At 35.7% G+C, this 27,668-nt stretch overlaps 1 protein-coding gene across 2 annotated transcripts in view; it reads left to right on the forward strand.

The window, feature by feature from the left end:
• Positions 1 to 27,668, forward strand: part of RAB3C (RAB3C, member RAS oncogene family) — a 291,932-nt gene that overhangs the window by 121,120 nt on the left and 143,144 nt on the right. For both annotated transcript variants that reach the window (XM_025387772.1, XM_025387771.1), the window contains exon 3: positions 23,850 to 23,968. In XM_025387772.1, coding sequence (XP_025243557.1) covers positions 23,850 to 23,968 — 119 coding nt within the window. The remainder of the gene's footprint in view (positions 1 to 23,849; positions 23,969 to 27,668) is intronic.

A 27,668-nucleotide genomic window follows, 5' to 3' on the forward strand; every position in this document is an offset into this window, starting at 1 on the left:
CCCAGGCCTCGGCAACAGCTTCACGTTTTTCTGACCTCAACCTACAATTAAAAATATATATTTTATAACATGATCTAATTTACACACACACTCACAGACACACATGAAAATCTTCACAAAATTTGGCACTTATTCTTATGTGTAATTCACTTTCACAGTTTCTGTTATAGCCTATTAATTTGTAAAATGCTGTCCATGACCCACTTCACAGAGTTTCTGTCCTGTTAGTGGGTTTCAAGCCACAGTTTAAACATCATACAGGCTGTGTGTGCTTCATCCATGCAAACTACTTTTAGATCCCAAACAGGCCATTTTCTTTCATGCCTCATGCACTTTAGGCTATTCTTACCCTACAAAGCTTACGTGCCACTTCTGCTGACAGGCTCAACTCTAAACATTACTTTCTTTGAAAAACTATTGATTTCCTCCAGGCACCTACACACCTACGTCTTGCCAGCCTCCTGTATTGTCTCTGTTACAGTATTTGCCAGGTAGTCTCTCGTTCTCCTTTCTCTCTGTCTCTCTCATTCTTTCTCTCCTGCACACACACATCCTTCTTTTTCTCCTCCTTTTCCATTTCCTTCTTCTCCCTTCCTCCTCCTTTTCCTGTTGTCTTCCCTTTCTCCTTTCTTTTTATTCATTCTAAAAGAAAGATGATAACAGATACAATAGCCTTTGTAGAAAAATTTGAAAATACAGAAGAATAAACAGAAACCTAAACCTACCTCTAAACAAACCCTCCAGAGAGAACTACTAATATTTATACATTTTCAGTTAATCTTTTTGATATTTAGATCTACACACTTTATCGAACAAAAATAGGTTCATGCTGTAAAATTTTGGAACCTGTTGGAATGGACTTGATGATAACCTGGATAGTGAGTATAAGTTATAACCAGCATTTTTTGATGAAAAAATACAAGGCAACCTATATATTGGTTTAATGAATACTCAGGATATAAAGTAATTAAAGATGACTTCCATGAAAAGAAATGTAAATAACTTTTAATAAAAGAAGTAAGGGATTCTTCCAAAATTATATGTGGCAGCCAAAATTGTATTTGGCAGCCAAAGTTGTTGGACTATCCTGATGAATAACATCTTGTTTATTCTTTTTTTTTTTTTTGAGACTCGACTCCAGTCCAGGCTGGAGTACTACGGCACGATCTTGGCTCACCACAACCTCCGCCTCCTGGGTTCAAGCGATTCTCCTGCCTCAGCCTCCCAAGGAGCTGGGATTACAGGCATGAGCCACCACACATGGCTAATTTTGTATTTTTAGTAGAGACAGGGTTTCTCCATGTTAGTCAGGCTGGTCTCGAACTCTCGACCTCAGGTGATCCACCTGCCTCGGCCTCCCAAAGCACTGGGATTACAGGCATGAGCCACCGGCCATGTTTATTCTTTTGTAATCATATTTCTGATGAAAAGCAAGTTTTTATTTGGAATTATTATTGTGCCTTAATACCCTATTATGACAGTTTACTGGGGATTAAACCAGAATTTGGAGAAATTGTTTTACTTTTTTCAAGCTACTAGTCCATTCTCAAATTGCAACTACATGAGAATTACCTTGAGGGCTACTAACAGCTCAGATTCCCATGCCCACCCAGTCCTACTGAATATGTCTTTAATCATGGAGCCCAGGAATTTCCCCCTGTTAACAAGTTTTGATGCGTAATAAAATTTGAGCATCACTACACTAAACTTATAAAACTGTAAAAATCAATGTACTAAACAGCTCTTTGGGAGCACTAATAGTTTGTACTAATGTAAATTCTCCCCAGAAATCAGTTCCTTTAAGAAACCTTAACCTCAGGAGTCTTTAGAACCAAATGAGACCTTAAAATATGTAATTTAATTACATCTTTCTGCAAATGAGGAAAGTAAAAAGATGAATGACCTCCCACAAGTCACTGAGCAGGCTTGTAGAAGAACTGAGCCCTTTACCAAGAAAGAATCTCTGATTTCAAGTCCTAAGCCCTCTTCCCTATTGCAGACTGGAGCATGCTTTACTATATCTGCTGGCTTACCTATTTTAAGCCACTATTTCATCACAGTAAATGCCACTTTAATCCTTGCTTATTTACTTTCTAATGACAAATCCTGAAATCAATCTCTTTATAAAAACACATTTTGGTGTTTGAAGAGAAACATTCCTGGCTTTAATGTAATTACGAAAACTACAGAGCCATGAAATCTCCTTTGCTTACTGCATACTGCTTGGAGTTTGCATGTAATTTGTGGTTCATAATGCTCAAGTTTGCCTGCTGGTGTACTCAGATAAGAGGAAGCAGCTAGACTTCCAAATTAAAGGACTCTGATAGAATAAACTGCATCAATATCTCTATTTCCTGAAAAGGAAAAAATTCTGCTTGTTTATTGAGGTGAAATGTCATCTAAATAGCTGAATATAATCGCAAACAGAATTCTTGAAAGTACTGAGAATTTTTTAGTAAAGATACACAAAAGCAATGCTATACACATGATCTGTGCTGAATGTATCTGGGGTTGAGATTCTATTCCATTTCAGAACAACAGTCATTAAAAGGTCATAAAAAACATGATGAGCAGGTAAAATGACTTTTCCTTTATCTGAATCCTTTTGGTTGTGATATTTTCAGAAGTTTAAAGGGGTGCTACGCTAGCTCGCTCTTTCTTTCTTTCTTTCTTTCTTTCTTTCTTTCTTTCTTTCTTTCTTTCGTTCGTTCTTTCGTTCTTTCGTTCTTTCGTTCTTTCGTTCTTTCTTTCTTCTTTTTTAATTTCTGTAACTTTCATTCATTCTCTGGTTGAACATTTAGTTCCAGTTTGAGTTAGGGGTGGTGATCCGATCGCTAAACACCAGGCTGATTCATGTTCACCATTAATTAGCACAATAAGAAACTCAAGTTACCAAATCAGAGATTAACTCTGAAAATAGTTAACTCCAGCATTAACTATGAATAATTGTATGAGTTTCCTTTTACTTTAAAATTTATGAATGGTAGATTCAAAGTGAGTGATAATGCAATGTTATATTCAGAGATAATTGCACTGAAGCAAACAGAATAATAATTTAGTATTTTTAAAAATTACTATGATTTTTTTTCCTGGATCTTTTATAATTTTTTTTTAACCATCTGGTTATTTATGACATCACATTATATGTTACACTAAAGGAAGGTAGAAAGATACTTCTTCAGAGAATCTCTGCTTTCAATGTACTTTTAGAATAAACAACTAGTATAATAACTATACATCTGGTATTTTTTGAGTTCTTATTTTGTAAATAGGCAAAGCAACCTTTACCTTCAGGAGGAAAACAGCTTCTCATAAGCAAATTCCATTGCAGCAATTGGAAGGAAGTGACCAGCCCAAATGTGAGCTAGATTCTTCTGTCTTATGATCAGGAGTTTTGCAATATTGTTATTAAGTGAGATTATTGAAAATCTACAAATAGTTGGCTTTCTTTTATGAATTCTTAAAAATTTTGATGACAAATTTTGCATTATGGTATTTGGATTTGCTATTTATTAGGAAAGGAGTTAAGAGGTACTTGAATTCAGAATCCAAGATAAACATGTTTCAGTAAATATTAATAAGGTTAAAGAGAAATTTTCTTTTGAGGGAGAATGTAAGTCTCTTGCAGCTGTGTTTATGGAATAGAAGTAGATGATGCCCACATTTTTTATTGAAAGGACTCCTTGGTTACAATGACTTGTTCCCAATCACTTTTGTCTTCTCTCTCCCCACTTTCACTCTCTCTCCCTCTCTTCATCCCTCCCTCTGTCTTTCTTTAGAAAGGAGCCCTTTGCTTCCTAACCTTATTTAACTTGTTTCTGGAAATGAAGCAAATTAAATTTTACTCATTACTATACTTGTGCCTGGAGTATCCATCTTCTTATGATGCAAAATAAGGCCGCACTTGATCCTGTGTTGCCCAATCCACCGCCTCTTACTTTCGTATTGTTCCTAGTAGCCTTATAGTTCATTTAATCTTAGAAGATACTGGATATTACATTTTTGGTACAGCCAACATAAAATTATAATTTATAATTCTCATGATGTTTTTCTGATGGTTTGAAAGTTACTTGAGATGAATTTTTTTAAATGCAAAGACAAATAATCAAGTGCAAACAACCACTGGGTGATCTAGCAGTTAGTGTAAAGGAGATAGCAAGTACAGAAACTTTTGTTGTTGCTTAGGAATAGTTTATGGTGGCCATCTTGAATAATAAGCTTTACTGTCCCACGAATTGAGAAGTGAGATCCGTCAGATACAGCTACAAGCTGTAGGACAATAGCATTGGAAGTCAGAGTTTGAGCACCTCTGGATAAGCATTTTTTCAATGGCCACCTTGGGCATTCGTCTCAAATTCATATCTTTATTTAGAAATAAGTGGCTGGTCTCCCTCATGGACACATTGAAATTTACAGGATAGGAAAAGCAGAAAAGCAGTAATAACAGAGTTATTGGAAGAAAAGGTAGAGTTGTAATATAATGAGAATATATCCATTTATACATTGTTAGTCTTAGACTATCTCTGCTTAGAAGTTTTCATCTAGGATTAAAATAAAGCATCTGTAACATTTGAACTTCTTATCTTTCCACAGACATGCAGTAACTTCTCTACTTATTTGTATTGATTAATAACATTAACCTTCCAATATCTCATTTTTGCAACCTTGATACCATCTGCAACTTGTCTCTTGGGTTCTTGTGGTTGTGTAATCTAACCTCTTACAGAATGCACAACTCTCTTCTACAACATCCTTAATGTTGTTCATTCTTAACATTCTTATGTTCAAACATCTCCAGTGATAAAGTACTCACCAATTTCTAATGCAGCCCATTTTTATTAGTTTATCTCTATCTTGAGTCAAAATCTATACATATCCAATCATTTTTTACCATTGAGACAAAGGGCTTTCATCCCATTGCCAAAGCCAGCTTGGAGAAAAGCCCAGACAACATTTTAGTCATCTTTTGCCTGCTTTTCTTTCCATGACAGTTTCCAGTTTTTATTTGCTTGTCTCAATTTGTTGTTCGATTGCCTTGGACATTCCATATTGAAGTGGGTCCTCTGGCAGAAGTTTTAAAGCACACTGTTTTTTGCTTGTCAACTTTAAGCAAATTGGAAGGCCATAGCAGTAATCTTATTTCCATTTCTGGAAAAATGATATTTGAGCAAAGAATGACAACCTATATCTTCACTCCTTGTAAAATACAATTTTATTCAAATAAGAGAGATTAACAGTAGTTTGTAATCACACTTTTTTTAAAAAGGACATCCAAAAATTAGATATCATACATAGTATTTGGATAATTCTATAGAGATGTAATAAACCCAAATCATGAACATGAAATATGTTGATGTATAAAACATTGCACAAGAAAAAGAAACTTAGAAATAAAGAGCAGCTAGGAGTTACAACGGCTGACATGTGTTGCATGCTTCCTGCGTCTGAGGTCCTATTCTAACCAAGTTACCTGTGTTAGCTCATTTTACAGTTGAGAAAACTGGGGTACAGAAAGATTGATTGATTTGCCCAGCATCACACAGCCAGTAAGGACTGGAGCCAGAAGGTGAACACAGATCATCCAGCCCTAGAATCCCTTCTCTTAACAGTTACCCAGTATTGGTCAGACTGCCAGCATCAGAATGACCAAGGGTGCTTGGAGAAGGTACACATTCCCAGACTCAGCTGCCAGATCTACTAAGGGAGAACTTCTGAGAGGGCAGCATTATGTTAAATTGCCAAATGTCATTTATAAATAAATTCATTAGAAGGAATAGGTCTCCTAAAACTTCCCCGAAAATGAATGATAGGGAAACTCTTCACTCTATTTGTACCCCCAGCCAACTCTGTGCTTTATTAGAATTCGTTGCTTGGTTCCAAAAGGGAAGAAACCCTGCCCCGCCTGAGCATGTTCTACAGCAGCTTGCAATCGTTTTCGGGTACTAAGAGTCATCTCTTATCTTTCTTTCCTTCCTTTTTTTTTTTTTTTTTTTTTTCTTTTTTTTGAGGCAGGGTCTCTCTGTGTTGCCCAAGCTGGAATGCAGTGGTACAATCATAGCTTACTGTAGCCTCAAACTCCTGGGTTAAAGCAATCCCCCCACCTCAGTCTCCCAAGTTGCTGAGACCATAGGTGCACACCACCACACCTAGCTAATTTGTTTACATTTTTGTAGAGACAGGTCTTGCCACATTGCCCAGGCTGGTCTCAAACTTCTGGCTCAAGTGATCCTTTAACCTCGGCCTCCCAAAGTGCTGGGATTACAGGCATGAGCCACCATGCCTGGCCCATTCCTTCATCCTTCTATGAATGATGATGGATCTGGGCAAATATAGCCTTACACCCTTGCCCATCTGCCTGCTCTCACATTTGTGAAATAATTCACCAGGTTGAGCATATAGTTGGACTGCTTGGAGCAGAGGGAAGAACACACAGGGATCAGACCCTGACCTTATTAGCGCAGCATGATCATCATGCCTGGCATAATCCAGTCAGAGTGGTGCCCAGCTGGAGAAGTTTCTGTCTTTCCTGTAGGAGAAAGATCAGTAGAGGCCAGTGCATCTGCTCTCTGACTCTGCTACCAAGCAATTCAAGCCGTAGAGTCTGTTTACAGGGTAAGAAAAATACATTTGTCTGGCACACAATCCCTGAAAGAACTTTTTGCATTGAAATAGGAATTTGAATTATAGTCAGAATACTAATTCCCTTTCAGGTTTCTCATGCCAACAGTCATGTTGTCAGTGAAATTTAAATGTGGGAAAAATGCCTTTATGGACTGCCAGATTGTTTGGCAAATGATTCAGGTCTATTTGGTTTATTTGTGATGCAGTGATTTTTGTTAACATTTTAATATGGAAAATAAAGAATTAAGTTTTGCTGTATACATGGGTTTTATTTCTCCAAAAATAACATTTTAGTCCTACCTCATCTTTCTTCTTAAATTTAAAATGTTAATGTACAGGTATATGCTATATAGCATATATTTGCTTGTCTGCTTTCTTTTTCACACATAAATCAATATAGGTTCTTTCTCATTTGTCGCTTTTTACTCTTATTTTCTGTTGATCTGGAAATAATATGGTGTGTTCATTTGTAATAACTCCTGGAAATTTGTTTTCTCTGCCTTAGCAGAGAAATTAACCCCTAAAGAGAATTCAGATTGAATACATTCTGTAGACGTTATTCTAGGTTTAAATTATGTCAAGTTGTAATAAGAGTTTGGGCTTAATTTTACATGTTATTGTCTTTTGGCATTTCAGTCAAGTTTTATCCTTTTCAAAAGCAGCACCCAGAGTGACAGCATTAAAGTGGCCCTGGGTGCCCATGGGACTCACCCTCCATACACCACCCAGGCCCTTCTACCTTCCAGAGGGGTAGCACCTCCTCCACAGAGGCGAGTCCACAATTCACGGTCCAGTCCTCAAACTGAGATGTCTGCCTCTCTAGCTTCTTAATCCTTGCAGCTAATGATCATGCCCCAATTCTTCCCAATAAATTCCAGTTCTGTTTTGAATGAAGATGTTCAAAATGAAAAAAAAAAAAAAAGCCATTTCCCATGCTGCATGCTCTGTCGGAAAAACTTCTATCCTCAAAGTTGGTAGGAAGTCACTCTTCAGACTTCTGAGGTTTATCGAGCCTGGCTCATAATTGTTGTTGAATTGTTTTCCATAGGTGCATCTCTCAATCCTTTAGTCTTCTTTGTAGCTGGCCTCTGACCCACGCCTCTGATTTCAGTTCCTACAATTATGGATCCAAGCACCAGTCTCATTGGTGTCTGATCAGAACTAAACAGAAAAGAATCACTTTAACAGCAATTGAAGTCATCTCTGGATGCTTTCAACATATCAAAAAAAAAAAAAAAAAAAAAAAAGAGTCAGCGAAAAGCCAGGGTTTGTCTCTAATTAGCTGTGTAATCGTGAAGCCTCATTTGCTGTTATCATTGATCTTAGGAGGCCATGGGTAACTTTGTGCCTTGTAAAGTTTGATATTGTATAATCTCATACAGAAATGTGAGGTCACTAAATTCACACGTGAAAGTACACTAGGCTGTCTGAGGCCTTCGTCTGAGTGTCATCATTTTCCAAATGCCAGGCAAATAGGCTTAATATTTTTCACCATTTTAACCACTTTTGAGACAGTACTGGCCCACTCAAAATTACTTTTGATATTTAGATACTCCATTTGGATGTACTATCATCCCACTATGGTTTTAGAATTATTTAAGATGAAATACTATCATAAAAGAAACTAATAAGTAAATTGGACCCACTTATAAAGAGAAATGTATATCATTATTAATAGTAGTACTATTTCAGGTCAAATCAAGAAGCTTTTCCAGGCCAGGCGTGGTGGTTCTCGCCTATAATCCCAGCAATTTCAGAGGCCAAGTCAGGTGGATCATTTGAGGTCAGGAGTTCGAGACCAGCCTGGCCAACATTGTGAAATCCCATTTCTACTAAAAATACAAAAATTAGCCCGGCATGGTGGCACACGCCTGTAATCTTCAGCGACTTAAGAGGCTGAGGCAGGAGAATTGCCTGAATCTGGGAGGCGGAGGTTGCAGTGAGCCGAGATCACACCATTGCACTCCAGCCTGGGCAAAAGAGCAAGACTCCATGTCAAAAAAATAAATAAATAAATAAAAAGAAATTTTAAAAAAGGGAAGCTTTTCCAAAGTTGACACCCTTTCTCTGGCATCTTCTCCCTGGCTTTCCCCTGCTCTTCCAAGAGGCAGCCATTGTATCCTCTTGTTGCACATCTGTTGCACAGCCAGCTATGTGCTTGCTCTCTCTATGGCATACATGATGAGATGCTGCAGCAGCTTCTAGTTCTCTAGCATCTGATTTCTACATTTTCATTTCCCTTTTTCTTTCTATCTATTTTAGGGACTTCATCACCAGACATAATACTTATTGATTCTTATCACTCAAAGTAGTGTGAGATATGGGAATCTGCTTCAATCTTGAAACACCCATATAATTCACTAGGCCCTTTGTTTCCATGAGGATCAAAACAATCATAAAAATAAGAATGTGCAGAAGACCTTAAAGAAATCAGCAAGCATAATCAGATGATAGTCATGATAAGAATTTAATTGCGTATTTCATCTTTGCATTCTGTTCTCCTTTTATGTAAGGAGGCATGGAGAGAGAAAATGAGAACATGTGGATTCTAGCTGATCCTGAAGGACAAATATCTTTATTTTCTCTTCTCCCCTGGGAGTAGGATGAGCAAGAAACAATGTTCCACTGAGCAATCCAGTTTTGTCTTAACAGACACTTTCTATTGGGATCTGACAGGCTCGCTTCGATTTTTTACTCTTATTAACACAATCAATAATGATGATGCTGCCTCTAGCATTTCATACTTTACAGAGAACTTTTCTCATTTATGGCTTGCATTTCAACTCACTATTAGGTATTGATTTCATTTTGGAAATGAGGAAACATGCACAGGGAGGTTAGATGATATTTCTGAAGATACTCTGCATGTGAGTCTTAGAACCAGGGTAGGAACCCAGGTGTTCTAACTCCATAGCCCTTTCTTTATGCCACACATTGCTGTTACTGACTACAAAAGCAGAGGGAGTCTCATTTATTTAGCACTAGTATGCACACTGGGAACCTGCACCAACCTTACCCGTTCCTGGAGCTTACTTCAGCTCACATTGATTTGTTTCTCCTCTGATTTCTCTAGCACTTACATCATACAATAAACACTTCACACACAACCAGCCTCTCAGATTGCTTTATGTACTTCATTTTGCCAGTTTATGGGAAATACAAATTTTCTGATTTCAAGGTTGTATCTCGTAGATGTTTACTTTGTATTTTTCTCAGTACACCACGCAATGCTAAGAATATAGATATTCAATGTTTGGTTGGTTTTCATTAAGAAGTTAGGTTAAGAATATTGATTAAACAACGTAATTTTTGCTTTGTATCAATTTTGAGTCCAAACATCAATTTCGAGTCTAAACATCAATTTCACCTAGGCACTAAATTGTCTGGGATAAGTTAATAACTACTTTTATTATTGGCTTAAAATGGTCTACAAAAATAAAAAAAAAAATAGCCATTTGATAGATTTTTTTTTTCTTTCCTTGAGACAGTCTCGCTCTGTCACCCAGGCTGGAGTGCAGTGAAGCGATCTTAGCTCACTTCAACCTCTGCCTCCCGGATTCAAGTGATTCTCCTGCCTCAGTCTCCCAAGTAGCTGGGATTACAGGCATGCACCATGATGTCCAGCTAATTTTTGTATTTTTAGTAGAGACAGGGTTTCACCATGTTAGTCAGGCTGATCTCAAACTCCTGACCTCCAGTGATCCACCCATCTCAGCCTCCCAAAAGTGCTGGGATTATAGGCATAAGCCACCATGCCTGACCGAGAATATTTTTATTTTTGTTTTTGAAGATATATGTGGGTTCTTTTCAACATGAAAACACAAGGCCAAATGGGTGAGAGGAGTGTAGTCAATGAAGAAGACAAAGATAAGAAAACTTAGGGACAGACTGGGAAACACAGCCGAATTCTGACATGAAGGGATCAAAAACAAAAGAATAAACACACATACAAAGTATAAATGTAAATATAAAATTGGATAGTGATCTTGGGGCCAAATAAAAAGTAGCCTAAGAAATTTGGACTTTATTCTATGGCGAATAGGAAGACATAGACTGTGTTTGAACAGGAGTGAGTGGTAGTACAAATGGTGACGGAGGTAGTGGGGTCGTCTCTAAACTTCAATACCTCAGGGGCCAGTCAACATAAAGACAGCCAGATAAGAGTACAAAAGGGACAGCTGCTACTAGTTGTAGTCCTCCATGGCCACACAGCAATGCAGGCACCATTTTTACCATCTCTTGAAATTTTTCAAAACAAATTAGAAATCTGGGCTTTTGTGTAAAAAAATTCACATTTTACAATGTTAGCTTAAGGAATTTTAAACACGATGTTAATCAAACAGAGCACTTCTGTGAGGCAGATACCAGCCTGTGATCTTGACCTACATGAGTAACACAGTCACTTTTCAAAATAGGTAACTAAAGAAAGCTGGTGAGAATCAGGGCAAGAACTGCACATGGCAGAGAAATATTCTTATTTTAGAGTCAAACTCACTGGTTTTATTTTAAAATGAACATGTTTACAGTGTGTAAATCAGCTGAGCTTTAGAACTTTTGCAAATATTCTTCAACTCTTTAGAAGTGACAATGGTAATATAACAAGAATCTTTAAAATACAACAGAAATTATGAACTTGCTTGATAAACCCTCACCTGGCTTTAAACTTGAACTAAACAGGTTCTAGAGGACTTTTGAGCCAACAATTAATTAAGTATTCATTGATAAAACACAGGCATAAACTAGGACATTCTTGGGCAAACTAGGACGTATGGTTACGCTGTCTACTTACGTATAGTTGGAATTCTAAAATAAACACATTTTAAAAATGAAGTTAAAGTAGCTTGAAGGGTTAATAACTGAAAATTTCTTCTAGAATTGTAACAAGACAATAATCCTCAAAATTGGGAAGCACAGTGATTCCCCCAGCAGCACATGTAAAAGGAATGTAAATGTAGCCACATCACAGTGAAACTACAGAATACCAAAGATGAAAGGAAACTCCTAAAAGTAGCTTCAGAGTAAAGATAGTTCATATGTTGGGGACAAATGAAAAAGAGCCTAAGAAACTTGGACTTTATTTCCTAGCCAAAGGGAAGACATAGCATGGTTTTGAACAAGAGGTGAATGGTAGTATGGATGGTGATGGAGGTCATGGGTCTTTATTGCAATAAGGATAGTGATTAAAATGGAACAATAATTAGACTTATAGCAGACTTTTCAATGGTATCAACTGAAACCTCAAGACAATGGAATAATGTGATAAAGTGAAGATAGACTGTAACTAGAATTATATACCCAGCCAAACATTATTCATAAATAAGGGTTAAACAAAAGTATATTTGGACATACAAAAGAAGTATTTGTTACCGGCAGACCTTCCCCAATGGGATTTCTAAAAAAGTGCACTTCAAAAACAAAAAGGGACAATTTGAGATGCAAGAAAAACTTGTGAGCAGAGAAACTGGAAAACATGTGGATAAATACAAATAAATAATGTCTGTGTTAAAAAGTGCCTGACTTAGGGAGTAAAAAATCAAGGTAGTTTGAAATATAGAACATTGTACAACATTATGATTTAAGATAGGAATGGATGACTGAAAAATTATTCCAAGTATTTGAATTTTGGAAAATGAAGTTAAAGATATTGATTGCTTATTTTAAATATAAATTTTAACATTTTGATAATCAATTTATTATAGGCATAACTTCCAAATTAATAAAGAGATGCATGAGATTAGACAAAATAGAAAATTTTCAACCAAAGAGAAAGCAGGATGTGAAAAAAAGAAACATAATATAATCAGGTCAAATGTCATAGAATAATATAATAAATATACAAATAAATATAGTGGTTATTATAGAAAATATTAGTGGGCCAATTTCCTGATAAAAGCCTGTGATCCCAGCACTTTGGGAGGCCGAGACGGGCAGATCACGAGGTCAGGAGATCGAGACCATCCTGGATAACCCGGTGAAACCCCGTCTCTACTAAAAAATACAAAAAACTAGCCGGGCGAGGTGGCGGGCGCCTGTAGTCCCAGCTACTCGGGAGGCTGAGGCAGGAGAATGGCATAAACCCAGGAGGCGGAGCTTGCAGTGAGCTGAGATCCGGCCACTGCACTCCAGCCTGGGCGACAGAGCGAGACTCTGTCTCAAAAAAAAAAAAAAAATTATTCTGATCCACTATATCAAAAATACCATGAGAAAGAAAAATATATTTTAATTTAGAGCTGAAAAGGACTTAGAAAAGGTAGTTTCTCATTTATAAATGAGAAAATCAAAGCCTAGAGAGGCCAATGAGATAACCAAGGTGACTTTTCTAACAATTACCAGAGATTCAACCAGAACCCAGGTTTCCTGGCTTCTAATACTATATGATCTATTAAATTATACTTTTGTCTTCTTTTCCTCAAAAATGTATTTATTTCCACAGGCTGAATTTCCTGTGCATCTTTTTTTTTTTTTTTCCTTTCTGAAGATACAACTAGCCTTGTCTCCAGGACTAAAAGTATTTTTTTTCCTAGAGGGTAGACAAGGCTGTGACTGGTGATAAGAATAAAAATGTTGCAATAAAGAAAAATCTTAGGTGATTTTTTTTTTCTTTTGCCTTGACCTAAGCTTAAGCAAAGATAATTTCTTGTCTAATTACATCTTTAAAAGTATGCACGGGAATTAATGAAGGGAGAGGAAGAAGAATATTGGGTAGGCCGAACATTTTCAGCTTGTTAAAATTTGTGAGTTTTGATGTTCTGATTAAAGATTTTAAGTGCTGGTGACACAGTAGATTTTGGAGAATTTCATTGACTTTAGTTTTTTGCACAAGTTAAATTTGAGATATCTGTGTATCCCATGATGAAAATATGGTTCTGGAATACAGAAGTGTAATCAAGGTTTCCTAGTAAGTGGAGCTATTATGTTTATAGATTACATTTGAAACTGTGAAGACAGTGTAGTATCTGGTAACATCATACAAGACGATGAGACAGAATGAAGATCAGAAGCCTGTATAGCACCTTTAAGAGGTGAGCAGAAAGCAAAGCTTGCCAATCAGGAAAAGGAGCCTGCCAAGTGAAGAAGAAAACTTAAAGAGACTAAAGAATCAGGAGAGAGTCATGCCCTGGAAGAGTTAATTTAAAGAAATAAGGGGTTATCATCTATACCATGTGTTTTAGCATAGACAAGTAAAATGAGAACCAAAAGTTAAACTTATTTTAGCATGAACAATTTCAGTAGAGTCTTAGCACTGAACACAGCTACAATTGGTTGAAAAATGAATGGGGTTTGAAATAATGAAGCTGAAAAATATCTAAAGTATAGACATGAACAAAGGTTCAAAAGCGAGATGATAACATCAAATAGGGAGCCAGAGTAAAAAAACTATAACCTAAATTCCTCACTATTCAACTTAATACTCAGAAAGAGGACTAGACTTTGGATATTTGAGAAAAGCTGGTCTTTGGTATGACCTGTGTCACTTCCCCGCACTGTGACTTAGAACTGGCACCTCACCTCTTTATCTCTGTTTCATCATCTAAAAAATAGTCTACTACTTACGAATAAATGAATGGCATGATGTATATGAATGTGCATATATGTAACACCCTGTTTAAGTCTACATTCTTGATGTTGTTTTTGTAATACTTTATTGGTAGTTAGCTTGGTTAAAAAAGCCTAAACTTGTGGTGTACTTTGATATTAATTTTATCTAAACCCTGTTTTTGATCATGCTCTGCCCAGTCACCTATACTCATCCCCAAACCATGACTTGAATAGATCTCATAGTATTTCCAGTCATTGTTCTCTTATTTAAAAACAAACAAACAGACAAAAAACTCAACTTAGGCAGAACACAGAGGACTTTTAGGGCAGTGAAACTACTCTATATGATACTATAATTGTGGATTCATGTCATTACAAATTTCTGCAAAACCACAGGGTGTAAAGCACCATGAGGGAACCCTAATGTAAACTATGGACTTTGGGTGATAATGATGTGTTAATGTAGGTTAATCAGTTGTAACAAATGCACCACTTTGGTGGGGGACATTGATAGTGGAGGAGCTATGCATGTGTGGGGCTAGGGTGTTTATAAGATATCTCCGTACTTTGTTCAGTTTTGCTGTGAAACTAAAACTGCTTTTAGAAAAGTTGATTATTAAGACAGAAAGAAATCTCAGTGCTGTTGAGCCCAGTTTAAAAAGGCAAAATTGTCGTATCCAGTTTAACAATAATATTCTTCCCTTACCATAAATCTGACTACATTCCCAGGGACTGGTAGTACAATCAAAAGAGCAGTTTGATCCTCCCTTTCTGTCCCTTCTTTTTGTAGTTCTTGCTGTTTCAAAATCAGGGATGAAGAAGAGCTGGGAGATGAAGAGAGGGCAGATGACTGTACATAACCTGATGTGCAATTACAATTCTTTCTTGGCTTCTTCAGTGAAGCCTGTCCTGCCACCCACTGGACAAGCTTCCGTGTGACAGATATCTGAATGCTGGTTCCCTTATGGAGGACCTTCAGGGAGCCTGTTAGGGCTCTCTCGCCGCATAGTGCCGTGACGTGGAAGAGTTGCTCATATTCCTTCTCCTTTAAAATTTCTTCAGCTCCCTTCTGCCCCTGTTAATACACATCATAGCTCTCCACACCTCATCCAGGAGACAGCTCTCTTGGAGATGGCTTAATGGCAAAATGTGTCAAGTGCAGCTACCTGCTGTAGTGTTTACTGATCCATGGGAAACTCACATAATATAGTCATGCTAACCTGTGAGAAATCAGGCTTCTCCACTGCCTCCCCTTCCTCAACCCTGCTATCTCTCTCCAGGTATCAAGTACTCTTGCACAAAAGCAGATCAAAATTTCATTGTTTAAGCAGATAATATTCAATGAGCCCAATCGGCACATGGCTTTGTGTGTATGAAAGTGCCCAACCCTTTATAAAGAGTCTGGTTTGAGTCTTAGTTGCCTATTTTAGGGCAATAGTAAAAGTCCCATTCAAAAGCCTGTTATCCTTTAAAACGCAATGCATTTGATCTTATGCAAGCGTTTCTTATTGTGTTCTGTGAAGAAAAACAATTCTCAACCTTGACTATGAGCTGTAAGCTCCCTGAATTTATGTATTTATCCTGCAGGTTTTGAAAAAATTTAGTGTAATCAAAATCCCACTGGGAAGAAGTATGTCAAAAAGATTAATTAGAAGGAAAGCAAAAATGGTGTCTTCTCCTGCCTTTGTGTTAAACATTCTTAGAAAACAAGCACTGAAATAAAATAAGTAAAGATGCCTTTATATACTTTCGGTTGTAAATTTTATTAAGGTCTTGAAGAGAGTTCTGAGTGTTTACTGAAAACCATCTCCAACTTTCATGAGCAGAAACGTACAATTGGTAGATATGTCAGGGTATTACTGACAATGGAGTCAAAGGCCCCCTATAAAAAAAGCTATCTATGGCTTTTCCTCTCTTCCAGGAAAGATGAATTGCCATGGTAACACTGCCATGAAATAATAGGTCAGGTTTTATCCTTCTGCCTCAGGCTTATTCTATTAGGTTTTACTTAGAAGTGGATGCCATTGTAAAATGAATGTTTTTGGTATTACAAAACTAAACATCATGACAAGAAAAATCTGATCAATAAAATCTGCTGGTATGAAAAGGATGGACAAAGGACAATAAGTAGGGAGTTAAACTGATTGAAGAACTATTTAGCGGCTGGTTTATTAGTACTCTTCTAAAATGTGGGCTTGTTTCACAGATGCTTGTATAACTGAATGTGCATAAATGAAGCCAGGCTGACTGCACAAGATCAGTTGGAAAAAGTGGTTTGTAAATTTTGTTTTAATGGAAAATTAACTGCTCTAAGGAAAAAGTTGCTATTTCATTCCAAAAATAAATATGCAACAAGAAAGCATAAAGTATTTAAGCTTCCTATTTTTGTTACATTTTTAAAAGACAAATTCAATACTGTTTTGTGCCTATTTATGGAAATTTCTAAAAATGCAACTTGGGGGCAAGTATTAATGACATTATACAAACAACATGGTGTGTAATAATTGAAATTCTGTTGTTTCTGTTGTTTGCAGGAGTTGTGTCTCGGTATATACATCATGACTTTACATTTTCATGGAACAGTATCTCAATCATTTTGGTATGAAATTCCAACAGAAAGTAATATATAATTTTTGTCACATCAAGCAACATTGCTCTGTCCTTCTAATAGGACATATATTAGAATAAGAGATGGAGAAATAGATAGATACCTAGTTTTTAAAGTAACAAGGTATATCAAACCAACTTTTTTGAAGAAGTTCATTTGATGTAAGTTAAATGTAGAATATGGTAGTGGATTTTAGCATAACATCTTTCCTGAATTCACACAGTGAGACTATGTTTGACTTCTCCATAGACCACCTTGAATTTTCTGTAGTTTTTTCTTCTGTAAAGTACTAACAGTGTGTGTGGGTAGCTCTGAGATTTATATTGCCTTCAGTCTGATCATGAAGATTGCAAAGTGGGGTCAGTGACTGTGCTAGTTTCCTAGGGCTGATGTAACAAAGAGGCACAAATTGGGCGGCTTAACACAGCAGAAATTTATTGTCTCACAGTTCCAGAGGCTGGAAGTCCTAAATTAAGGTGTCAGCAGTGCCATGCTGTCTCTAAGGCTCTAGGGAAGAATCCAATTCTTGGCAGTCCTTGTCTTATAGATTCATCAGGCCGGTCTCTGCCTCTGCCTTTACATAGCTTTCTCCTCTGAGTGTTATGTCTCTAAAGTGTTACGTATATAAAGATTAGGGCCCATTTTAATCCAAAGTGACCTACCCAGTGGGTACAGGGTATGCTGCTCTGGTGATGGGTGAACCAAAATCTCAGAAATAACCACTAAACAACTTAATTCATGTAACCAAACACCATCTGTTCCCCCAAAAACCTACTGAAATAATTTTAAAAAAGAAGACCTCATTTAACTTGGTTACACCTGCAATGACCCTTTTTCTAAATAAAGTCACATTCATAGGTTCTGGGGTGAGGAATTCAATGTATCTTTCTGGGAGACAATACAGCCAACAGCAGAAACTGAATCGAGGGATTTCAACACTAAATAAATTGTCTCTATTACAGTTTTAAATTGCTATGCTGTCTAGTTCTTTGGGAAAATAAATGGTAATATTATTTGAGTTATGTTTCATTACTAATAGTTACTCTCATTTTTTCTTTCCATTCAACTTTAAATTTTTGTAGATATACAGAGAATATGGTATTCCTAATGAAATGCTCTCAATGTGTAGAATTTTAAAATGTACAAATATGATTAGAATAGGAAAATAAGTTTAATATATACCTATCATAGTTCCTAACTTGTAATAGGTGTTCACTAAATGTTTATTGAATGAATCAATCAGTGTTAACATTAAACTATACTGAGCATAATTTAATCTGTCTTTAATGATTCAAAACAATTTCTTTGGGCAAAAGGTAACTAGGTATGAATTAAGAGATCCCCACTTGCTTGAGTGCTCAATGACTAAGTATTTATTCTATTTTACTTCTTTATGTCCATTTGGAAACTCATTAGGTAAAGCATGTTTTTTTTTTTTTTTTGTCTTGGATTACACTGTTCCCATCCCCCATTTCTTTTGACTTCCCCTTTTGGGTTATCACATATTCTTTTCTATAGCTTAATTAAAGTACTTTTGTTAAACAATTAACACCAACGTTTTTTGATTTGGTTTCTCCACCTATAAAATTGTCTACTCTATCATGTATCAGGATTGTCCGTCCTTTGATCTATTTTTCTCTGTCTAGGTATCCAATAAATGTATTTTGATCGTGGTTATATTATTTGAGTTATATTTCTGTACTAACAGTTACTCCCATTTTCCCTTTAATTAAATACAAAGAGAAGTAACCACTAAAACAAAAAACAAACTGCAGTACAACTCTTACCTTACCAATGACTGCTATTTCCTCAATTTTAAAACTGAATGTTATTTCTGCATGACCTTAGAAGGTTTTAAGAATTCAGTACATACAGTTTTAAAAAAGAAAGATTTCATGAGAAAACAAAATTGTAAGGCAGAAACAGAGTGCCAAAATTCAAACCGAAAAAGTTTTAAGCTACTACTTATCAAGCTGTGAATGTTTCCCATTTTATAGGTTTTTCTTGACAGATATTCAAGTATTTGTTAATCAAACTTGCCATTAATGCCAAAATTCTCCTAAAAGCATGATTGGGAAATCAAAATATTTAAGCTAACTGAAATGATTTTTTTTTTAAAAAAAAAAAAAGGAAAATGAAAGCTATCACTCATGGAAGAAAATGTTTATTTTTTAATCACATTTTTATCCCTAATTTTCTCTCTGATATTTCCAGTCGTGTTTTTCAGTCATCAGAAGCCTACATTTATGGAAAATCAAATATATCCATTTATTAGTGTCAGTTAGGGAGAGGAACAACACAAAGCCAGGATTTTGAGCCAGCTTCCTGGGCAAATTGGGGAGAAATACCATTTTAGTCAGTTACCTGAGACTGTTCAAGTTTAATTACATTAGTGGCACTTGACATTATAAAATGTTTTTTTCTTTCAGATGTAAACGTCTTCCATCATTAGTAAATGTCAATTATAATGAAGTGTTTTTCCCAGTTCCTTTTTTTCCTGATATAACCGAAGAAAATGCTAATGAGTTTGTAATCCTGAAATTGTTTTCAAAGCCAAAACAAAGTCAGCTTGGTGTCTGTTTATTAGCTTAATTTTATTCTCTGTATCTGGAGAATAAATTTTCTCATTTTATTTCTTACTATACTTTCCCTACTTGTGCAATTTCTTATTCTCCCTGAAAGCTTTTAAATGATAAATATTACCAATTAGATTGTATTTCTGGGTTCAAATCAGAATGATGTTGAAGATCTTGCCCCTTGCTGTGACTCAAGTACTACTGAAAGCTTCTATTTTTTTTCTTGAAAGCTGGTTTTTCCCTCTCTCATTTTTGATTTTGATACATAATGGCTATTCAACCCTGTGGTTTCTAACAGTTTCCTGTAGCATTTCAATCAGAATATAATGGTGACTTGATTTCTTCTCTCTCAAAGATTAAATATACCCACAATATGAAATCGATGCATTTTATAACAATAGAACAAGTTTATTTACTGTCAGAATGAAATTAACATCTTACAAAAAGGGGACAGCATCACTGGAAGAGGTCAAGAAGGAAGAGAGACATAAAGTCAGTTTTCCAACACAACATTACTCAGTGTCTGTGCTGAAAACATGCTTGACAGAAAAGGTCTGCGTCACCTTTTAGCAATGTCTTGGTATACAGGTTGTTTTCCCCTACTGAGAAATTAGGGGGAAGCTGTCTATTGCAGTGCAGAGAAGGCAGCAGGCATGGGGTTCCAACCTGTAAGAATGCTTTGTAATCAATGCCAAAAAAAAAAAGTATGACCAAGAGAAAAAGCCGTTTAAAGTTACTTTAAAATAGCCAAAATAAAAACGGTAAATTACATTTATAGATAATATGTTCTGGAAAATATGAACCCAAGCCAAATATGGAAAATTTTTAAAATAGACTAGTTATAACTAGTTATGCTCCCCCAGAAATCTTACACATGTCACAAAAGCTTTGCTCATTCTTTGCATTTTAAACAGTCTTGAAGTTTGATTCTAGTATTTTATCCATGTTATCTAATTTTCTTCTTTGTTTCACAGTTGGATATACTGCTAACTGAATTAAATCCAATGAATATATAAGAATATCCAAATAAGTTCAAGATTTGCTTCTTTCTGCCTAATTTGTATATTTGTCCCAATGAGCTACACTTTCCAACATCTATGTTTATCCCTAGCATCTACATTTTTATTTTAAAATATTTATAAAATAGTAAGCAAAGTACAGTAAAATATTCAAATAGTGGCCAAGTAATTTCTGTCATATAGTCATGCAATTATGCAGCATTGCATTTTTATTATTATGGTTGGGATTCGATTCTTTTTATAAATTCATTAGTCATTTATATGCCTTTTCATAAATAATTTTTACTATTAGGATCACGAGGTCAGGAGATCGAGACCATCCTGGCTAACACGGTGAAACCCCGTCTCTACCGAAAACACAAAAAATTAGCCCGGCGTGGTGGTGGCGCCTGTAGTCCCAGCTATTTGAGAGGCTGAGGCAGGAGAATGGCGTGAACCCAGGAGGCGGAGCTTGCAGTGAGCGGAGATGGCGCCACTGCACTCCAGCCTGGGCGGCAGAGTGAGACTCCGTCTCAAAAAAAAAAAAAGAATATTTAACATTTTTAGTGATGTCTTGGTACCATTTTACATATTAAATATATTAACCTTTGATCTCTCTGGTCTGAGGCAAATATACTTCACAGTTTATCATTTGATGTTCTATCATTTTAATTTTACTTTTTTTATATTCAAGGGATTGACAGATTTTCATGTGGTGAAATCTACTTTCTTTTTTTGTTTTCTGCCATTGATAGTATGTTCTGAAAGATCTTCCTCACCTGTTTTACATTATTTCTGCTATTTTGAGTACTATAATCTGTGTTCATCCTACTTTTGAAACTTTATTTTCTGTAAAATTACCAAATAAATACCTTCTAGTCAGGTCGGCCTTACGCCTGCTCCAAGAGTAGAATTGTTGGCTTCATAAAAATTCATACTCTTAGCTAATTTTCATTCCATTTTATACCCTACATTCTTCCAGAATCATTCACTGATTCCCAGCCTCCTTTGATCATTCTTCTCTAAACTTTCAGGAGTCAAATAGGATATAACACAAATTGGGAAAGAGTTGTAGGCAATCTTTAGTTTCACACTGCTGTTCATGGTGGGGTGTAAGCATCTAAGCAGGTACATACCTAAGGGTGAAGAACAGCAAATTCAACATGAGTCCTTCCCAATAGTGACCTTATGAGACATTAATTTCATTTTGATGGTAAAGGAAGCTGTTCCTGTGTGCAACACATTAGTTTTGCCTCCAAAGCCTGTTAAATCTTAGGGGTAGCTGGGATGCACTCTGCATCCAAAGGAGGCATCTCTGGGATAAGAGAGTCCAGATTGACGTCAGAAAGAATATCGTATTTCTGTCCAAAGTGCTAAGCGTCTAAAGAGAACTAGGAAAGAGAAGTTAGACGCCAATCTCCAGGGAAAGTGGCAAAGAGAGAAACTGAAGAACATTTGAATTATAAGTGATGCCCCAGGTCCTGAGGAGGGAGTTTGAATTGAGGAACATTTACTCTAGTTACACTATAAGGTATATGTGATATATACAGGTCCACTTTGGTGATGTATCTGCCTCTGATTCCCAAATTTAACTGTTATATGACATCTCTTTTGCAAGTGTCAAACTTCTGTACTTGTAAGCTGCTATCTTTATCTTGTATTAACCTTGCTGTCCTGCATCTAAGGAATAAAAGTTAGTACTTGCCATTTATTGACCAATTTTTGTGTGCTGCTCTCTGTGGGAAGCACTTTACATGAATTACTTCATGGAACCCTAACAAGCATGCTAAATGTTAGAAGGATTTGGTTTACAGAGGTTCAGTAACTTGGCCACATTCCTCAGCTATCTAATGGGAGAGAAGGCCCTCAAATCCGGATCTGTCTGACTCAAACATACATACAAAGCAGGTATTTTTATTCCCATTTTAAAATTGAATAAACCAGGACTGAATTGCAAGCTTCTTAAAAGCAGGGACCTTTTTATAAACTTCCTTTTTTCCCCACAGTGGCTTGTACTTAGTAGATAGACAAATGCATAGTGGTGGAGCTAATATATTCCTCTGATCTTAAACTACAATAAAAAGCTCAGATTGTAAATAAATATGATCTTTTTATTTGTTTGTTTTCTATAGTCAGATGCCGCTTAATGGAAGTAAACAAATGTCGAAGGTACTTTCAGCGGGTTCTTTACCAAAAAAAGAGTTTTTCAGAATATTGCAGAACTGCCATATAAAAATCATTAGGACATAAAAGTGGTTTAAAAGAGGTAGCAGCTTATCCTAGATCACAAAGAAAAGAATAGAAACAAAGAAAAACATAAAAAAAAAACCCTCTCCACTTTAACTCCATCCTCCCACATTCTGACTTTTTGTTATTACAATTTACATATATTTATATTGCTTATATCTTAACAGATTGTTGTAACTATCGTTGTTTTGATAGATTTGTCTTTTGGGCTTCATACTAGAGTTATGAGGGGATTGTTACCACAATTATAGAGTATTGTTGGTTTGTCTATGCACTTAATTTTACCAGTGGGTTTTATACCTTCAAGTGTCTTCTTTTTGCATATTAATGGAGTGTTTTTTCAAACTGAAGAACTCTCTTTAACATTTGTAGATGAGTGTGGTAGTGGCGAATTTTCTCAGTTTTTGTTTGCCTGAGAAAGACTTTATCTCCTTCATAGATAAAGGATATTTTTGCTGGGTACAGTATTCTTGGATGGCAGGTTTTTTCAGCACTTTGAAAATGCAGTCCCACTCTCTCCTGGCCTTTATGGTTTTCATTGAGAAACCTGTGGTCAGACAAATTGGAGCTCCTTTATATGTTATTTGCTTCTTTGTACTTGCTGCTTTTAGGATTCTCCATTTGTCCTTCACCTTTGAGAGTTTGACTATTACATGCCTTGGGGGAGTCTTATTTGGGTCAAATCTGTTTGGTATTCCCTGACCTTACTACATCTGGTTATTTATCTCTTTCTCAAGCTTTGGAAAGTTTTCTCTTATTATTTCTTTAAATAAGCTTTCTATCCCTTGCTCCTGCTCAACTCTTTTGAACACCAATACTTTTTGGATTTGATCATTTGAAGTACAAATATAGAGTTTGGTAGAAGAAAGAAGATGTAGTGCTTGATAAATCAGTAGGGTGACTATAATTTACAATAATCAATTGTATGTTTTAAAGTAGCTAGGAGTGAATAATTTGAATGTTTCTGCATAAAGAAAAGACAAATATTTAAAATGTTGTATATCTAATTATACTGATTTGATCTTTAAAAATTATATAAATATATTAAATTATTACATGTACCCTGAAAATATCTACATCTATTATGTATCAGTAAAAAAATCATTTTGAAAAATCATTAGGGGAAACAAGACTAAAAAAGATAGCTATACACAATGAGTACACTTTAGACTCTATTGTGACTCTTTTCGGAATTATTAATCATTTCCCAAAAATGTATTGCCTCATTTCTGAAGATTATCTCTTTTTTTTATACTTTAGGACACAGCAGGCCAGGAAAGATACAGGACTATCACCACAGCCTATTATCGTGGAGCCATGGGCTTTATTTTAATGTATGACATTACAAATGAAGAATCCTTCAATGCAGTACAAGATTGGTAAGTTAGAGCAAATACTCTTATTGCTGATAATAATGGTTCTCCAGTCAACTCCTTCTTTCTCCCCAAAGCAGTGACCATACCGCAATGTAATGTATGTGTTCACATTATACTACAATCCCACTTGTGCTTCATTTAAAAACAAATGCTGTTTATGCACAGAAGCATTATTTAGGGATTGATAATAAGTCATTCTGATGATTTTTCTGCAGTTTGTTCATTTCCAGTGCTTTGCATTTTGTCAGCATTGCTTCCATGGAAACTAGTGCATTGCTTTTGATTTTTTAAAATATAAATAATGAATAGTTTGGAAGTTTACTGATCTAAAATAGGGATCGAGAAACTATGGCTCATGGGCCAAATCTGGCCCACTGCTTGTTTAGTAAATCAACTTTTATTGGAATACACCCCCCTCATTGTTGTCTTTGACTACCTTAACACCACCACAGCAGAGTTAAGTAGTTGCAACAGAAACCATATTGCTGGTAATGCCTAAAATATTTCCGATCTGGCCATTTATGAAAGAAGTTTATGGACCCCTCATCCAAAAGATTTGTTAAACAAGTTATTCAAATTGAAAAATTTTGAAGGACTGAGATAAAGGATAAGATAAAACCAAAACCATTTCTGACTCATAGCTGCATCAAACTATCTGAAAATACTTCTGACCCTGATGAGTGTTTACAGTGAGGGTTTATTCCTATGGGTACAGTATCCTGCATTCTGTCCCACCAGCACCTTGAGAGGAGACACTGAAAAGCCAAGGAGAAGGGTTATGAGCTCAAGCACAGGGCTAAAGAGGGCAGTTTGTCTGTGGAAAGAGCAAGAATCTATGTAGGGCTTTGTGTGGCATTAGGAGGGAAATGGAGCTCCCAAAATGGAGCTCCCACTGGTGATGACTAGGACTGACTGAAGAAATACCACATTATAACTGTAAATATAATCACAGACTATCTTATGTAAGGAAAACTTTGACAATATGTAGGCAAAAATATTCTTTTTTTGTTTGTTTTCTATGATAATATTATCCAAAATGTTTTTTACATATATATATATATCAGTTCAATGAGGGTCAGATACTATTAAAAATATTTCCATTTGCTTTTTTTTTTTTCTATTTTAATTGTTCATCTAGGAAGACTTCTTATTCACACACACACACACACACACACACAGTTACAATGCAAGAAATAATACCATTGGTGATAGCAATTCAAAAGAGAAATACAGGGTTATAAATTAAAAAAACAAGTTTAAGATGTATATGAAAAAATAATTATCTTCCACTGAGGAATACAGAAGAAAGCTTAAATAACTATTCTTTTTATATTATTTTTAAGAAAGCTTAAATAACTATTCTTTTTAGTAAACTGAATATTGTAAAAATGCCAGTTTTTCTCAAATTAATTGATAAACTCAAGGCAATCTCAATTAAATACAGCAGATTTTGTACAAAATGATATGAAATAGAAAATCCAGAGATAAGCACAAATCTATATGAGGATATAGTTTATGATAAAAGTAGCATTCAAGTTAGTGACAAAAAGGTTGGTTCAATTAAGAGTGTTATGACATCTAGTTAATTGTCACATATAGCATGAAACACATATTGCTATATAATATGGTAATTTTAACCTTGACTACTTTCTGTCTGAAAATGTTGAGATCCAGGAGTCCCAGGTCAGAAGTGCTCTTTTAAGTTTTCCAAAAGAACAAGATCTTAAAAACATGGAAGACCTCTGCCCAAAAGTCCTGCCTCATCAATGCCTGCTGAATTAATTAAAACTTCCTCAGCCTGACTTTCAGACATACATATTGGTGCCACTATATCTTCATGGCTTCATCTCTTACTATTCTAGAAGCAAACAAAACCATTCATTGTTTCTGGAGCCCAGCTTAAACTTTCCAACATTTGTGCTTCTTTTCTTCTATCCTTTTTTCTCTGCTTTGCTTGTCTCTTTCCTCAATCTGCTACTCCATCTGCCCCAAGGCATATAGATTTGTCAAAAACCAACAAAAGCCCCTTCTAGAAACAAACCCTTTTTTTTCATCCAAAATTATATGATCACTTGATTTATTAGGGTTTTTAAATTCATTCAACAAGCACTCATTGAGCACCTAACTCTTTGACAGCCAATCTGTCAGACATAGCATTTAGTACCTATGCCAGCATTTACTATCTCAGTTAATAGATCCACCATCACCCAGTTATCTGATGTAGAAATATGAGCAATGTCTTTTATTTCTTCCTCTTTTACGAATAGAATCTCATTGACCACCAAGTTCAATCATTTTGACTTTCTAAATGCCTCTCCAATCTATTGCTCTTTTTCTTCCTGTTGCCAATGTCTTAATCCAAACCATTCATTTAGGGGTCTTTTATCTTGTCTCCTTATCTCAGGTTCCACCCTCTCCAGGTCATCCATCTGATTACCATCAGAGCTACATAAGTGAACCTTAGTACATCTCAGGCAATAAAAATAAAACTTCCAGTAATATCTTATTATGTACAGTAGTGATTCTGAGAGCACATGTTAATCACCTGTAGAGCTTTGACAACATATACAAGCCCAGGCTCCACTCTGGATCTACTAAACCATATCTTCCATGAGATACATGGGCATATGAATTTTTCAAGGCTCCACAAGTGATTCTGAAGCTCATTTCTGGCTAAGACCATTGATTTATAATGAAATCCAAACTCGCTAACATAGTGGACAGTGAAACCTCCAAGTATCTATTTCACTGACATCATCTCCTACCACTCTCTTCCATTTGCTCTATGTTTCATCTAAACAGAAATTTTCTGTTTACCTAAACTCCATCCTTTTACTATCTCTGTTTCTCTGCCTGAAATACTTTCTCTGTTATCTTTAAAAAGTCTATTTACTTGTCAAGGCTATCTCTTTTACAAAGCTTTAAAAGGTATCTCTGCCCCTTTTCCTACCCCCTTCCACCTTTATTCACAGCGGACAATACTAGCCACACCCTCATCTCTGCACACACTACCCTAGCACTTTCTGAAGATCACAGAAGACCTAGCAGACTCTGCTATTATTTCATTATATTTTCATTAATCATTTTCCCCATTATAGAATACAATACAATACAATATATACACTCTTATTTTTTCTCATTTCTTTATCATGGTAAAATATAACGTAAAATTTACTGTCTTAACCATTTTTTCTGTATATAGTTCAGTAGTATTAAATACATTCAACCGTCACCACCATCCATCTCCAGAATTCTTATCATCTTGCAACACTTATATTTAAACGGTAACTCCCCATCACTCTCTCCCTGCACCCCTCAGCAAACACCACCCTGCTTTCTGTCTCTGTGATTTTAACTACTTTAAGTAGCTCATATAAGTGGAATCATGCAGTATTTGTCTTTTAGTGACGGGCTTATTTTACTTAACATACTGTCCTCAAGTTTCATCCATATTGTAGCATGTCAGAATGTCCTTCCATTTTATAATATTTTATTATATATAATAAAATATACATTATATATCATATATGTTTTATATATAATATACATACACATACACACAATATATGTTATGTAATATACATTGTGTGTATGTACATATACACACACACAAAATATTGTATTTTATATTTATATATTTATATTATATATATACACACACATATGCATATACTATATTAATCCAATATATATTTTGAACAGA

This window comes from Theropithecus gelada, chromosome 6 (genome assembly GCF_003255815.1).
Source record: "Theropithecus gelada isolate Dixy chromosome 6, Tgel_1.0, whole genome shotgun sequence".
Lineage (NCBI taxonomy): Eukaryota > Metazoa > Chordata > Mammalia > Primates > Cercopithecidae > Theropithecus > Theropithecus gelada.